The sequence below is a fragment of the Phascolarctos cinereus genome, unplaced genomic scaffold, assembly GCF_003287225.1.
Source record: "Phascolarctos cinereus isolate Bilbo 61053 unplaced genomic scaffold, phaCin_HiC Scaffold_5;HRSCAF=322, whole genome shotgun sequence".
NCBI classification, from domain to species: domain Eukaryota; kingdom Metazoa; phylum Chordata; class Mammalia; order Diprotodontia; family Phascolarctidae; genus Phascolarctos; species Phascolarctos cinereus.
Window position 1 is genome coordinate 107,824,390 of NW_027555958.1, and position 14,740 is coordinate 107,839,129.

General features: G+C 34.9%; 1 protein-coding gene across 5 annotated transcripts in view; it reads left to right on the top strand.

Moving 5' to 3' along the window:
• SHPRH (SNF2 histone linker PHD RING helicase) overlaps positions 1 to 14,740 on the top strand; it is a 151,209-nt gene that overhangs the window by 20,549 nt on the left and 115,920 nt on the right. For all 5 annotated transcript variants that reach the window (XR_013486922.1, XR_013486923.1, XR_013486924.1 and 2 more), the window contains exons 4-9: positions 3,909 to 4,127; positions 7,226 to 7,304; positions 8,042 to 8,192; positions 10,555 to 10,660; positions 11,895 to 12,151; positions 13,253 to 13,933. Coding sequence is in view for 2 of the 5 variants with exons in the window: in XM_078155081.1 (XP_078011207.1) it covers positions 3,909 to 4,127; positions 7,226 to 7,304; positions 8,042 to 8,192; positions 10,555 to 10,660; positions 11,895 to 12,151; positions 13,253 to 13,933 (1,493 nt within the window). In the remaining 3 variants the exon portion in view is untranslated. The remainder of the gene's footprint in view (positions 1 to 3,908; positions 4,128 to 7,225; positions 7,305 to 8,041; positions 8,193 to 10,554; positions 10,661 to 11,894; positions 12,152 to 13,252; positions 13,934 to 14,740) is intronic.

Below are 14,740 nucleotides of genomic sequence, written 5' to 3' on the forward strand. Positions count from 1 at the left end.
CATGATGTATAGAAAAATTAGAACTAATGGGAGGAACCACAAGAAAGAAGAAATAAAACAAAACAACAAAAGAAAAAGAGACCAAATAGTATGCTTCCATCTGCATTCAGACTCCATAGTTATTTCTCTGGATGTGGTTAACATTTTCCATCATGAGTCTTTTGGAGTTGTCTTAGACCCTTGTGCTGCTGAGAAGAGCTAAGTCTATCAAAGTCAGTCATCTCATATTGTGGCTGTTCCTGTGTACAGTGTTCTCCTGGTTCTGCTCATTTTACTCAGCATCAGTTCGTATAAGTCTTTCCAGATTTTTCTGAAGTCAGCCTATTCACCATTTCTTATAGCACAATAGTATTCCATTACATTCATATACCACAACTTGTTCAGCCATTCCCCAATTCATAGGTATCCCCTCAATTTCCAATTCTTTGCCACCACACAAAGCTATAAATATTTTGTACATGTGGGTCCTTTTCCTGTTTTTGTGATCTCTTTGGGATACAGACCTAGAAGTGGTATTGCTGGGTCAAAGGATATGCACAATTTTATAGCCTTTTGGGCATAGTTCCAAATTGCTCTCCAGAATGGTTGGATCAGTTCACAACTCCACCAACAATGTATTAGTGTTCCAATTTTCCCACATCTTCTCTAATATTGATTTGTCATGTCAGCCAGTGTGATAGGTGTGATGTGGTACCTCAGAGTCGTTTTGATTTGCATTTCTCTAATCAATAGTGATTTAGAACATTTTTTCATGTGACTACAGATAGCTTTAATTTCTTCCTCTGAAAACTGCCTATTCATATCCTTTGATCATTTATCAGTTGGGCAATGAGTTGTATTCTTAAAAATTCGACTCAGTTCTCTATATATTTTAGAAATGGGGCCTTTATCAGAGACACTGGCTGAAAATAGTGTCATGATTATTAAAGAAGGAAAATGAAGCTTGAGGATGATATTGGTCTAAGGAAATACTTAGGGATGGAGGAATTAGAGGTCTTCTGTGGTACATTTAGTAGAGATGAGGCATGCAAAAACAATGGAATGATAGCAAGCCTTGGTCAGATAGAGGAAAGGAATGTCAGTTTTTGAACAAGGAAGTAGACTATCTGTGTGAAATGGTAAATTCCCAGAAGTGATTACCCCTGTTCGTGACTGAGATCAAATGAAGAAGTAGGACATAGTATTTGAGAAAATTGAGGAATTAGGTTAGGGTTGTTTGAGGAAGCATCAAAATGAATGTTTCCCAATATAAGGCTAGAAGTTAGGCATGTAAGGAAAACAGTGAGCTAAGTGCTGAACTCCTTGAGAAAATAAGGATAATGGCCTAAGGGTCAGCAGATAACAATTAGCATGATCTTTATAGGGTGAGAATAGTTCAAAGTGAATTCAAAGACTGTTTCTGAGTGATGATAGAGAAGGGAGAGTCTGGAAGTGGCAGTGTAGAGCAACAATCATTCAACAGTTCCCCACCAGAGCCACTGTGTGCTTTGGGGATTTAAAAAGAGGTGTAGATAGTGTTAGGGAGAATGTCCAGGGATGCAGTGTTGTTTGGTGGAAGTCCAGATTCACTGATAGCGTACAAAGAGTAACAGAGGAAGAGGTCCAGAATGAAGGGAATGTGTTCATTATGGAATAGGAGTTGTATAGGGCAAAATGAAAGGGTTGGGAAGAATTGGAGGAAGAGTGGGGCATAGATGTGGTAGAATTGAAGAGGATGGGGATGAGAGAACAAGATATGGAAGTTGGGGATAATTTACTTACACGTAGGTAGTAATTAAGCAATACAGGACTAGGAATAATAATAGGTAGTAGGAGTTTGCTAGCAATACATATAATAGTCTGTGGCCAATGAATTAGTATGCTCACAGTCTCTATGGGGTGATATTGCAGGGCAGAGCCAAGGGCCAGTGGACCTCTTGGTGGAACTAGCTGTATTGTAGGAATAGATGGTGCTGGGTCTAAGACACTGACTTGTAAGATTATAAATTTGACTTCCTTGTACTATATTGGCAGTTTAGGGGAGGGCCAAGGAATAAGCTTTTATATAGAACTTAGTATGTGCTAAGCACTATGCTAAGTGCTTTTTACAAATATTGTTTCCTTATGACCATAGTGCCTACCTAGTTTAACTTAATCTAATATTGATTTCCAAGCCCAGTATTGTTGCCATGCCCTGATTTTCCTTTTATTGCTGCATACTGTATACATTTATCTCATTTTAAAAAATTATTTTATGAATTATTATTATTTATTATCTTCCCTTCCCACTGTCCCCCACTGAACAATATTTTTTAGAAAGAAAAAGTCCTCATAAAATATTCATAGTTCAGCAAAATAAATTTCCACGTTGGCTTTGTCCAAAAATGTGTCTCATTGTGAATTTAAAATCTATCACCTCCCTAATAGGAAGTAGATAGCATGTTTCATCTTCAGTCTTCTGGACTAGAGGTGTCAAATTGGCACATGCAGCCTGAACCAGACTAAAAAATAATTGGAAGTGTTTAGCAAAATAAATAAAAATGCAATACTATAATGATAATATTAACTTGTGATTTTCTAAGTCAGTGTGTCACTTGCAGGGATCCCTTTCTCTTCAAGTTTGACCCTTGGCTTTGGATTTGTGGTTTTATCATTGCATTGATCAGAGTTCTAAAAAAACTTTCAAAATTATTTTTCTTTATAATGTTATATAAATTGTTTTCCTATTTATGTTCACTTCACTGTTAATAGTTAATAGAGTTCTTCCACATTTCCTATGAGACTATCCATTTCATTATTTCTTATGGCACAACAATATTTAGATGTTCCCGATAGGTGGTCACTCCCTCAGTTTCCAGTTTTTGGCTACCATGGAAAGAGCTGCTTTAAATATTTTTGTCCATGTAGGTCTTCTGATTTCTTTGGTGTTGCTAGGTCAAAGAGTATATGCATAGTTTAGTAACTTTGGGGGAATAGTTCCGTATTGCTTTCCGTAGTGTCTTGATCAGTTATCAGAATCCTCAGTGGTGAAATTGTTAGCCTGTTTTCCTGTAGTTCCTCCAACATTTGTCATTTTTGCTACTGGGGGTATAAGGTAGAACCTCAGAATTGTTTTAATTTGTATTTCTCTAATTATCAGTAATATGGAGCATTTTTTCATATAGTTGTCGATAACTAGGATTTCTTCCTTTTAAAACTTCCTATTCATATAATTTGACCATTTATCTATTGGGGAATAACTCTTAGTCTTCTAAATTTGAATAATTTCCTTTTAAATATTGACTAGGAAATCTTTATTGGAAAAACTTGTTGCAAAGATTCTTTCCCCCTAAGCATCTATTTCCTAACTAATCTTAACTGTATTGATTTTGTTTATTCAAAACTTTTTGAATTTTACATAGCCAAAATAGTCGGTTTTGCTTCTATGATGTTTTCTGTTACTTGATTTGATCTAATGCCTATTGCTGAGTTGAACTTCTGTTTTAGTATTTCTGCCATAATCATAAAATACCTACACCAAAAAATATACAATTGTCCATATAATATAAATTTGTCCATATCAAGAAAAAGTCAAGAACTGGAAGGTGTATTATAATCATATAATCATTTAGGACCTTTTCCCCTCTACTAGCCTGTCAGCTCTGTGAAAGACAGTATAATATTCCATCTAAATTTGGAAACTCCCCAGAACCTAGTATAATGCTTTGCATTCAGTATATGTGCTTAAAAATGTTTGTTGAATTGAAATTACCTTGTATGGGGTAATGGTAGAGAATCCTGTTTACATTCTAAGGTTCTGTAGTAAGAAGGTATAATCATGAAAAATCTAGAAGTTAGATATGTCTTAGATATAGTAAAAGTACTATGAGTTCTTGTTCCATTCTTTTAAAAATAAATTAGTTTTAATGAATGCTTTTCAATTTGCACAGATATTTTGGAGGAGGATGAAGAAGAGTCTGATAGTGAACTGGAGAGACAGAACATTGAGGAATTATATGACTTTGTAAGACATACACACCAGCAAGAAGCTCAGTCCCTGCAAGAAGATGTCCAGCATCCTGCGCTGATTCCTGTACTGAGGCCATACCAAAGTGAAGCTGTTAACTGGATGCTGCTACGAGAAAATTTTAGAAACTCTCCTGCCAGTGGCAAGTATAAGATATTTAAAGTTAAGGCACAGAGCAGCCTTAGTACTCTAGGAAGGGATGGGAGGAACAGGGGGCTAAGGAGAGAATCGGTCACCAAGCAGGATGTCAAAAGGGAAAGTATGAAACAGGGTTATGCACAAAATGTGTTTTTTAAGAAATTCCTTGGACATATAGATGATCGGTATCATTCGTGTATGATTAGGGCTTATTTGTGAAATTTATTAGAGTGATTCTTCTTCCTATACCAAATTAAGATGTCTTGATCCAGTTTAAGAAGCAAGAAATCTGGGGCAGCTAGGTGGCTTAGTGGATAGAGCACCGGCCTTGAAATCAGGAGGACCTGAGTTCACATGTGGCCTCAGACCAAACACTTGACACTCACGAGCTGTGTGACCCTGGGCAAGTCACTTAACCCCAATTGCCTAAAAACAAAACAAAATTTAAAAAAATAATAAAAATGAAATGATCATTTAAAAAAAAAAGAAGCAAGAAATCTGATCACTAGTGGATTAGCCCCTCTAGGAGTGGCTTTCACAAACCTCATGAGAGATGGTAAAGAGTAGTCTGACTTCCCAATGAAAAAGCTAGATTAGATTATTCATCTTTAAGGACCTTTCTAGCCCCAAAATCCTGTGTTTTAAACAATATTTTCTTGATGAAGTAGAGAAAAGGGGAGATATGATTGGTTTTGTGTGATATTCCCAGATAAATACTAACTTCCTTGGCCTTGTTCTTTTGTCAATTTCCTATTCATTATTCATGGACTACTTATTCTCAAAAAGGCAGGGAATTTCCAAAGATTGCATACTTCATCTTCCTTATCTTTTCTCATGCCTCCAGAGACCTTACTCCTGCTTTTATAACCATCTTAATAAAGATTGGAATAAATTGGATATAATTTTGAGTGGAAAACATTGACTGTCTAATCACAGCTCCTTTATAGATTTCTTTAAATTGATCAGTAATCTGTTATTAATTTCTCTTTTGCTTAGTAGTTTACATTTTTGAGGGAATTAAATCTTTTTAGAAAAATTTTTGCATTCATTTCCATATTCTACAACTGCCTTGTTTTAATTTTGATATTTAATTCAGTTTAATTCAAATATAAATTCATTGAATTTATAATTCAGTTATAATTTTAATATAATCAAAGATTATACTTACATGTCTACTTTCCTTGTAGTTAGAGGAACATACAGGCCAGTATATCTGTTCCTTATCTATTAGACCTTGCTCCTAAGGCCCCTATTGTCATCCTTTTCCTGCCCCAACCCCTCCTAAAAAGCCCCTTTGTAGTCTGAATCCTGAATACCTATGACACGTGTTCTTCTCATTTCTATCCCTTGAAATCTTTTCATTTTCTTTAAGGGCCAGTGTAGGTGCCACCTCTTCCTTGTAGCCTGTCCCTTGATCCCCCTCCTCAGCTAAAAGTGTTTTTTGACTTCTCACATTTTCTTTGAGAACTTTGTTTAAATCTGCTCTTTGCTCCTACACCTTCTCATTTCCATTGTACTTTATTTGTATACATGTTGTATTTCTCCACTAGATTATAATATCCTTGAGGTCAGGGGATTGTGTCAGTTTAACTTTTGGAATATCTAGCTTGTAGCACAGTGCCATGTATGTTGTAGACAATAAATATTTGTGAAATTGAGTTGAATTGAATTTTAAATATCTGTTAGAAAATAAACAAATTACACATAGGACCATCTCCCAAATTGTCATGTTCTACTTGTCATATTTTTTCTTCAGATATATTTATTTTGCTTTTAGGTCAAACTAGTATTTTAATTTAATATTTGGAATTTTTCCAAATGAGGCCAAACCTTTTCTGCCTGTGTTCATGGAAAAGGTATGGTCTTATTTTAGGGGAAGCACAATTTGTTCTGAAAAGCACTGAGAACTAAGAGGAGGAGAATTGTAATCTCTGTTCAGTGTTTAATCATAACATTATTTTTGAGGATTTTGTGAAAATCTTCCCCATTTTGGGGGGTTCTAATCAGTGATTTCATTTGTTTTGAGAGTTCTAGTATGGAAACTACACTTGTGCAGATCAACAACTTTTTAAATTTATAGACTTGGATACCTACTTGAAACACTCTGAAGTTAAATGACTTGCCCATTTTCAGTTAATGTGTTTCAGAAGTATAACTTGAACTTGGGTTTTCCTGATTCCAAGGTTGACCCTTTATACTATACTCCCCTGCACCTTGTTGGATAAATGTTTTTAAAATTATGCATATGAATTTCTTCTTCCTGATCACTTCCTATCATGTTTTGAAGCTTTTTTATTATCTTTCTTTCACCTTCTTTATCTAGGAAATATTTAAAGTCCATAGTAAGACAAGCTAAATGGGAATTATTGGTAGAAATAAACAGAAGGGGTGCTTATATACTGTTGTCTCAGTGTTACCATGAAATTTTAAGGGATCCAGGTCAATATCCTGGTGGAGCCATGAGTTCACATAACTTCATTTTCACTTCAATTTCTGGTTCACCTATCAAGCATCTTAACCTTTCTGAGTCTCAGTTATCTGTAAAGAAAGTATCAACCAATCAGCAAGCATTTAAAGTGTCCATGGCAGGCACTATGCTAGGTGATGGGGATAAAAGACAAAAAAAGTCATCTCTTTCATTCTTTGGGGGGGAAAGATTCATCGAAGTGAATACAAAATATTGAACATTAAATACAAAACATTTTAGGGAAAGGCAGTAGCAATTGGGGAAATCAAGAAAGGCCTCCTGTAAGAGATGGCATTTGAGCTGAGCTTTGCTGGAAATTAAGGATTTTAAGAGATGAAAAAGGAGTGCATTCTAGGGAAGGACAAGCAGTGCTTCTGGAGCTGAGGGATGAAGTTTTGTGTGGGAGGTACAGCAAGCAGGCCAGCTTGACTGGTGAATAACAGTAATGGGTAATAAGCATAGAAAGGTAGGCTAGAGTCAGTACCTGTCCTACCTGCCTCACACAGGGTTTCTAAGGAGTTGTACAGTGTGCATGAAAGTCTTTGAAACATTGTAAAGCACTATTGAAATGTAAAGCATTATAATTGGGAGGAAAATGAGAGAGAGAATGTTCTTATGGCTCTTTTCTTCTTTAGAAAATACCTTACATTTCTTATGGAGAGAGGTCATTACAACAGAAGGGATGAAATTTTACTATAATCCATTTACAGGCTGGTAAGGCAATTTTTTATTTATAAATGTGCTTCTTCACTCTCCCAGAGCCGATATCCCCATGTATATATCCATACAGAAAGCCTACAGAAGAGATTTGTTGAGAACCTCACTGTCCATAGCATTGCCTAATGAACGAATACTTAGTGAAAATCTTGCTAAAGAGTTTTACGTAAAGGACAAATATAGAATAAATAGCATTTGTCCCTTTTTCATTTAGTAAATGCCAAATAATGGATTCAAGATACCATGAAGAATTAGAATGAGCATAATTTGAGGCTGTGTCACTGTGTTCATTGTGGATCAGTTATTTTTTTTAAATTCAAGTATTCCTCTGTGCTGAAAAGGTTTTTGGTAGTCACTGGAAAATATTTGATGATTTAATGCCCAGATGACTACTGTTCTTTATCTTTTCTATTCAGAGATTATTTTGAAGGTCACAGTAAAGAGATGGGCATTTTTCTTATTTTAACCATAAGGAAGAAAAATTATAGTTACCAACACAATTCATTGTGTCCTATTGCAAGATTAGTTGGTATTATAACTTAGTTGTCTTTTTTGGTTGAGTATCATAGTTTCCATGTTTAGGTTTCTAGAACTTTAAGTACTTTCACTTTTTACGAAGTAATATAGTCTCAAGAATCTTCATTTTAATGTAGCTCTTGCCGTTTTCTTTAGAGTAGCTACTTTGTTTGAATTACTTTGACATGTTTTTTTGCTTTGTTTGACCTTTCCTTTAGCATCATCCGTGAATACCCAAATGCTGGGCCACAGTGGCCTGGTGGCATCTTAGCAGATGAGATGGGTCTGGGGAAGACAGTGGAGGTTCTGGCTCTGATTCTTTCACACACTCGACAGGATGTCAAACAGGATATTCTAACACTGCCTGAGGTAGGATGACCTTATAATGCATAGGGAAGCAAGGGACTTAGTATGTTCAAGAAAAGCAGCATGTTCTGAATGCTTGTTTTGACACAAAAGTCAAAGCTTTTAATATTCTGTGGAACTGAAGATAGTTAATTTGGAAGGGTTAGACCTTTTTGTGACACTCGAGCTGGCCAACTAAACTGTTGCCTCTTTCATTGTTGCCATAGGTTAGCAATGAAAACATCTTTGCTTGAGTATTGACAGTGATCTGCTACCTGCGAAAATGTTACTATTTCTCTTATTTACAGAAGCCTCAAATTACAACCTAAAAGACTTGAGAACCATTACGGGCACTTAATGAAGCAATGTGACAAACCTGAGACATGGGAATAACAGAATCTGAGTTGAAAGGGACCTTAGAGGTCATGTGATCCAACCCATACCTGAACCCCTTACATTTATCCAGAATACCTTAGTAAATAGCTAGTATGCCTAAGAGTCCAGTTTTTTAAAGTAGACTGTATATTCTTAAGCCATTGCCTTCTACCAAAATTGACTTTTCCTCAACCTCTGAAAAATTCAAATTTAGAATTTATATGCAAAAGAAAACCAATTTGAGATTGACAAACCCAAAGTTTTATATAATGGTATCTAAAATTTAAATTCTTTACCTATAGCATTTAGAACCTTCTCCCATCAGCCATTCTACTTTTCCAAATTGATTTCATTAAATCTATTCTCAGAACAGAGGACTATTGACTACTTATGAAAGCCATCCCTTGTACATGTCTCCACTGTCAAAACCCTTCTCTTTCTTCAGGCAGGCCAAGTGCTAACTTCTCCTTGAAGTCTTTTCTGATCCCCATAGGGAAAGTAATTTAATTTACCTTCACTTTAAATTTTTTTTAATGCATTTCTTCTAGATTTCTCTTTTGCTTTTCTCACCATCTACTTTGTGTCATACTTATATTTGTTTACATTTTATCCCCTCATTAGGTTATAAGGCAGCCTGATGTATTGGACTTGGAGTCAGGAAGACCTGGGTTCAAATGCTGCCCAAGACATTTATTAGCTTATTGGCCTTGAGCAAGTTACTTCACTTATCCAGTCTAAGCCTCATTTTGCTCATCCGTAAAATGTAGATAATAATAGCATCTACCTTATAGGATTGTCATGTGGCTCAAATGAAATATGGTATGAAAACACTTCAGAGGGATATGTAAATCCCAGACATTTATTTTATAAATGTATTTCAAAGATCTGAGTGTGTAATTGGCTTACTGAGTAAACAACTCAAGGCATATTGATAGTGCCATCTTTGTTTGTAAAGGGACATTTCCTTTAATTTCTTATAATTAAGTGGACATTCTTGATGATAACTTTTCATTAATTTATTGGAAAATATTATTTCATGATTATATAGTTGAAGTGCAAGGGACTAATTTGATATAGTTTTATTAGCTGCATTCCATTTCAGGATCACAGTGCATGCCTATCTTTAGCCAAGCCTCATATGAATGTGTTCTTGATCACCAGTAGATGTGAATGAGAAAATGTGAATGGATCTGGTCTGTCACCCCTACTTAGAAAAACATAACTAAAAATATATGTAACAGTAACATTTTATTGGTAGAGGTTGGGAAATTTTTACTGTTTGTGTTTTAATTGATTATTGTCATGCCATTATACACTTAATGGGTGAAGTTGTATTGAGACAATCGTTGCATACTGCACTATATGAAAGAAATTTTTGTCTTCATATCATAGGATTAGTGCTGGAAGGAACCTTGGAGATCACCCAGGGGTGGGGAACCAGTGGCCTTGAGATCACATGTGGCCTTCTAGGTCCTTGGGTGCGGCCTTTTGACTGAGTTTTACAGAACAAATCCTTTTATTAAGGGGATTTGTTCTGTGAAGTTTGGATTCTGTCAAAGAGCCTCACTCAGGACTTAGAGGTTCCCCACCCATTTCTATTCAAACCCCTCATTTTGTAGAGAACCAGAGATGTTAAGAAGCAACTTGCCCCAAGGTCACAGCGGTTAGTAAGTGCCAAAGCAGAAAGTGAACCCAGGTAGTCCTCTGACTCCAAAAGCAATGCTTTTCCTTCACCACATGCAAAGGTATGAGGATAATTATTTTTGAATATTTAACATACATACATAGCATTAAGAAAGGGAGTAGCTAGACTCTAAACTTTGAGTAAGATAAAAAAGTCCAGTTTGTGTGTAAGTACATACATGTCACTTCATTTCATAGCATATTTCATACATTGTATATCTCCTTATAATCTGATAGCTTATATCCAGATTTTAAGGCTTGTATTAAGCAGTCTGTAATGATGAAACTGAAAGTCCAATGGGTGACTGCTGAATATTGTTCATATCAGGGAAAACTGGTAAATTACTTCATACCTCCACAACCTGCCGAAGGAAGCAAAAAGAAGAAACTTAAGATGATGGAGTTTCAATCTAAGGAAAAAGTACAGTACCCCAGTGAGTATTTGTATCTATATTTTTAAATACTTATGTTTCCAGTGTTTGTCATAATTCTTAGAAATCTTCCACTAGAGACAGTTTATTGTTATTGATGATTTTCTTGTGGTTTTCAAGAACACTTTGGTAATTCTTCTGATTTCATATAATCTTAAGGTTGAATTTTATGTTCCTCTTCATCCAATTAATGTTATGGCAAAGTTTACTATATTTGACTTTTTCTAGTTTTTTATTTTGAAAATATTTTTGATCATATTAGAATACTATGTATATTTTGTGTTTAAGTGTAAGCTAATGTTGTGGTAACTAGTATTAAAAACATTTTTAGTTTTTCATATGGAGAGTCTTCATATGATCACTTCATATCAGACTTCAAGATCACTAGTTTAGCATGAATAGCATTTATGTTGATAAAATTTAGCATGGTGGTTCCATATTATTGACAGCTTAGTTTTCTTTACAAGTTCTGTATTTTTTTAAGTGTTTTATTATATAACCAACCATGAACAAAACATCCAAATAAATAAAATGTTTAATCATAGATAAAACTAATAAACTTCAAACTATTTACAGGTTACTAAAATGAATAAAGGCAATTAACTTTAACAAAATAAAAACATTGGTATCTTATTTACTTCTATGTCCCTTCCTGTCTTTTTTCTCCTATATTCTTATCAAAGTTAAATTTTTAAAATAGAAGTTGTAGTCATAGTTATATGTTGTTCTGCTTTTCTGTCTTTGCTGTTTCAGTTCATGTATAAGTCTTGTCAAGTTTCTTCATGTTCTTCCTATTTGTCATTTTTGATAACCAAAATTTATTGAGTCATTTGATTATCATAATTCATTACATTAATGTACCAAAATTTCTTCAGTCATTTCCTAATCATTAAGTATATAAGTCAATTCCATCTTTCACAGTTACAGATAAAGCTGCTATATTATTTTTTTGTGGGGGAGGGGAGCTAGGTAATGGGTTTAAGTGATTTGCCCAGGGTCACACAGCTAGTAAGTGTCAGGTATCTGAGGCCACATTGGAACTCAGGTCCTCCTTATTTCAGGGCCGGTGCTCTATCTACTGTACCACCTAGCTCCCCCAGACAAAGCTGCTTTAAATAATTTTATATACTTGTCTGTGAGCATTTCTGCAGTAAACCCTTATTTCCCATGTTGACCTGCTTCCCTAAGAATTTTTTTCATTTATTTTACTTGAATCATTGTGTTCTTATATATGTAGGTTTGCGTGTGATGATACTAGCAGCTGTGAAAGAAATGAATGTGAAGAAGGGAGCTTCCATCATTGCCATCTTCAAGTATGTCAGCACCATATACAGGTATGATGTACAGAGGAATCGGCGGCTTCTGAAGAAAAATTTGGAAAAATTAATTGCAGAACAGGTTGTGGAACAAGTCAAAGGTCATGGCTTGGCTGGATCTTTTAAACTGGGAAAGAATTACAAAGAACAGAAGACATGTGACAGAACTAAAAAACAGGTAAAATAATGAATTTCATTATTTTTAGAGGAAATGGGCCCATTAACATCTTTTTTGTTTCCACCAATAAGCATTTAAGTGCCTATTCTGTGCTCATTGTTTTAGAAAGATATAGCATCTGCCTTTAGGAGCTTTTGTTTTGAAAGTGAAGATTTAGCTTATAAAATACCTATGTATGCTTTTCAATTCTAATTCAGATTTCCTGCTTTTTAGTTAAGTGATTTATGAATGTTTAATGAAATGGCCAGGCAGACCAGTGTTTAAAATAACTAAATTCCTTGTTTTCATTGGGCCACATGTATCAATTTGCTTTTAGGAAAAATCATCATTTCTGAAGTATTTGCAAATTGAAATGAATAATTATAAATAACAGCATATAAATATTTGCAGGTCCTAGTGCAGTCATTGTATTTAAAATGAAAGAATCTCATCCTTTAAGAACTAGCAAAGCAAGAAGTTTTGGTTCATAGAGTAGTGGTTCTCAAATATTTTATTTGAGACAGGGCAAGAGACCTTGTAGACAGTCTATCCTTATTGTTCTTGCTTTCTGAATGAAAATTCTCTTCAGATCAGTGCATTATGAGCCATTGCACTCTCTGCCATGAATTTTGGGGCTTCAGAAGTAAACAAAGTAGAGGGGAAAGACAGAGTAACTTTCTTTGTCAAGTAAGCAGGTAAAAGGATTTTGCCTGTTGCTTTAAACTGCAACTGAAGTATTTCCATCAATAAAGTTGCAAAGAGTTAAGAGTTTCTCTTATCTTCCATTCCTTCCTTCCTTTCTTCCTGCCCTTTCTCCCTCTTTTCCCTCTTCTTTCTTTCCCTTCCTTCCTTCCTTTTTTCTTTCTTTCCTTCTCCTTCCACCTGACTTAGATAACAATATATCCTTACTTATTTTGGAAGACCTGAAGATCATTTGAGGATGTTTATGTGGCACAAAATAAAAACCATTCTCGAATGATATTACTCAAGTAAGAGTAACAAATTGTAATTTGACCTACTTAATTAAAAAAATGACCACTTGTGTTTTTCTGCTTTATTTCTATTTCTTCTAGATTTAGAGTGCCATTAAAAAAAACTTTCTCTTTATTAATTTTGCAATAGGCAACAAAGAGTCCTAGAAAGAGTCAGAATAAACTTTCTGATGAAGAAAAACATCAATCAGAGAGCAATGACACAGTTTCTGAAAATAAGGGAGAAAAATCCCTATCATTAGACATCGCTGAGGATGAGCATAATTATTGTGAGGTCAATAGATACCATGGCAGACTGAGGAAAAAACTTGACCAAGACTCGAATGAAAAACTTCAGTCTGAAGCTGAAGTGTTAAATGCTGCTGATTTGCAAAGACACTGCCTGTCGTCCAGTGATCACCCAAGTACTCCTGCTACTGTCTCTAAAAGTACACCAAATTCTGAAGAAGACAACATGAAGGACCAGGTATCTGATTCTCAAGACCATGCTGGTTGTGAAAAACTACATGCTAATTCTATAAGTCCCTTCAATACTTCTGAGTATCGCTTTGAGTGTATTTGTGGTGAACTTGGCCTGGTAGACTGTAAAGCCCGTGTTCAGTGTCTGAAATGCCACCTGTGGCAACATGCAGAATGTGTGAACTACAAAGAAGAAAACTTGAAAATTAAGCCTTTTTACTGCCCCCATTGCCTAGTTGCAATGAAACCAGTTTCCACAGGAGCAACTTTGATCATCTCTCCAAGCTCTATCTGTCACCAGTGGGTGGATGAAATCAACAGACATGTGAGATCATCTTCTCTTCAGGTCTTGGTAAGATAGTTGTCTTTTGAAAAGACAGAAAATATGATTTTTTTTCAGGTTTCCCTGAAATATTTATAAGTAGATAATTGTAGAGGAATCTTGAAGCAGAAATTTTAAGGCAAGTATAATAAATTCAGAAACAGGACTTAGGGTTTTATATTATTCTTTTTGAACAGTGGATGTTCAAAAAAGTAAAGCAGTTGAGTGAGCTGTAAAAAGGCAAAAAATATAGATGAATAAATATTTATATATGCATTCAAGAATTCAGAAAGGATCTGGCATGACATCTCTAGGAAACTTTAGTATTAATGTAATAAACTAAATGGAAAATCCTAGGTGCAATGTGGGATAATTCATATTTAGCCAAAAATGGAAATACAGCATGATTAGGCATAGAATATTGTGTTTCTTTTGAATATTGGTAAAAAGAAAAAAGTTGTGTGTTTTAGGAAATAAAGATATATACATGTGCTATGATAGCTGTCAACAAGCATTTATTTTGAAAGATATTTTAAATAAACAAGGAAATCTAAAAATCAAACCTCTTTTATTTAATCTACTGTGAAATGTAGAATCTGCGACAGTAAGTATGGGGACAAAAATGTAACACCCAAAGCCAGAATTTAAGGAATATATTCCCAATTAGTTAATTGATTGTAATTGAGAAGTAACTAAAACTATAACTTTTTTAGTTTTCCAACCTAAAAACCACTACAAAACTGAAAAGTGAATAGTCTTTACCTCTTAGTGCTATGACTTATTAATATTTCAATATGCTGGTGGACTTGGAGGTAAAGGGAACCTGGGTTCCACTCA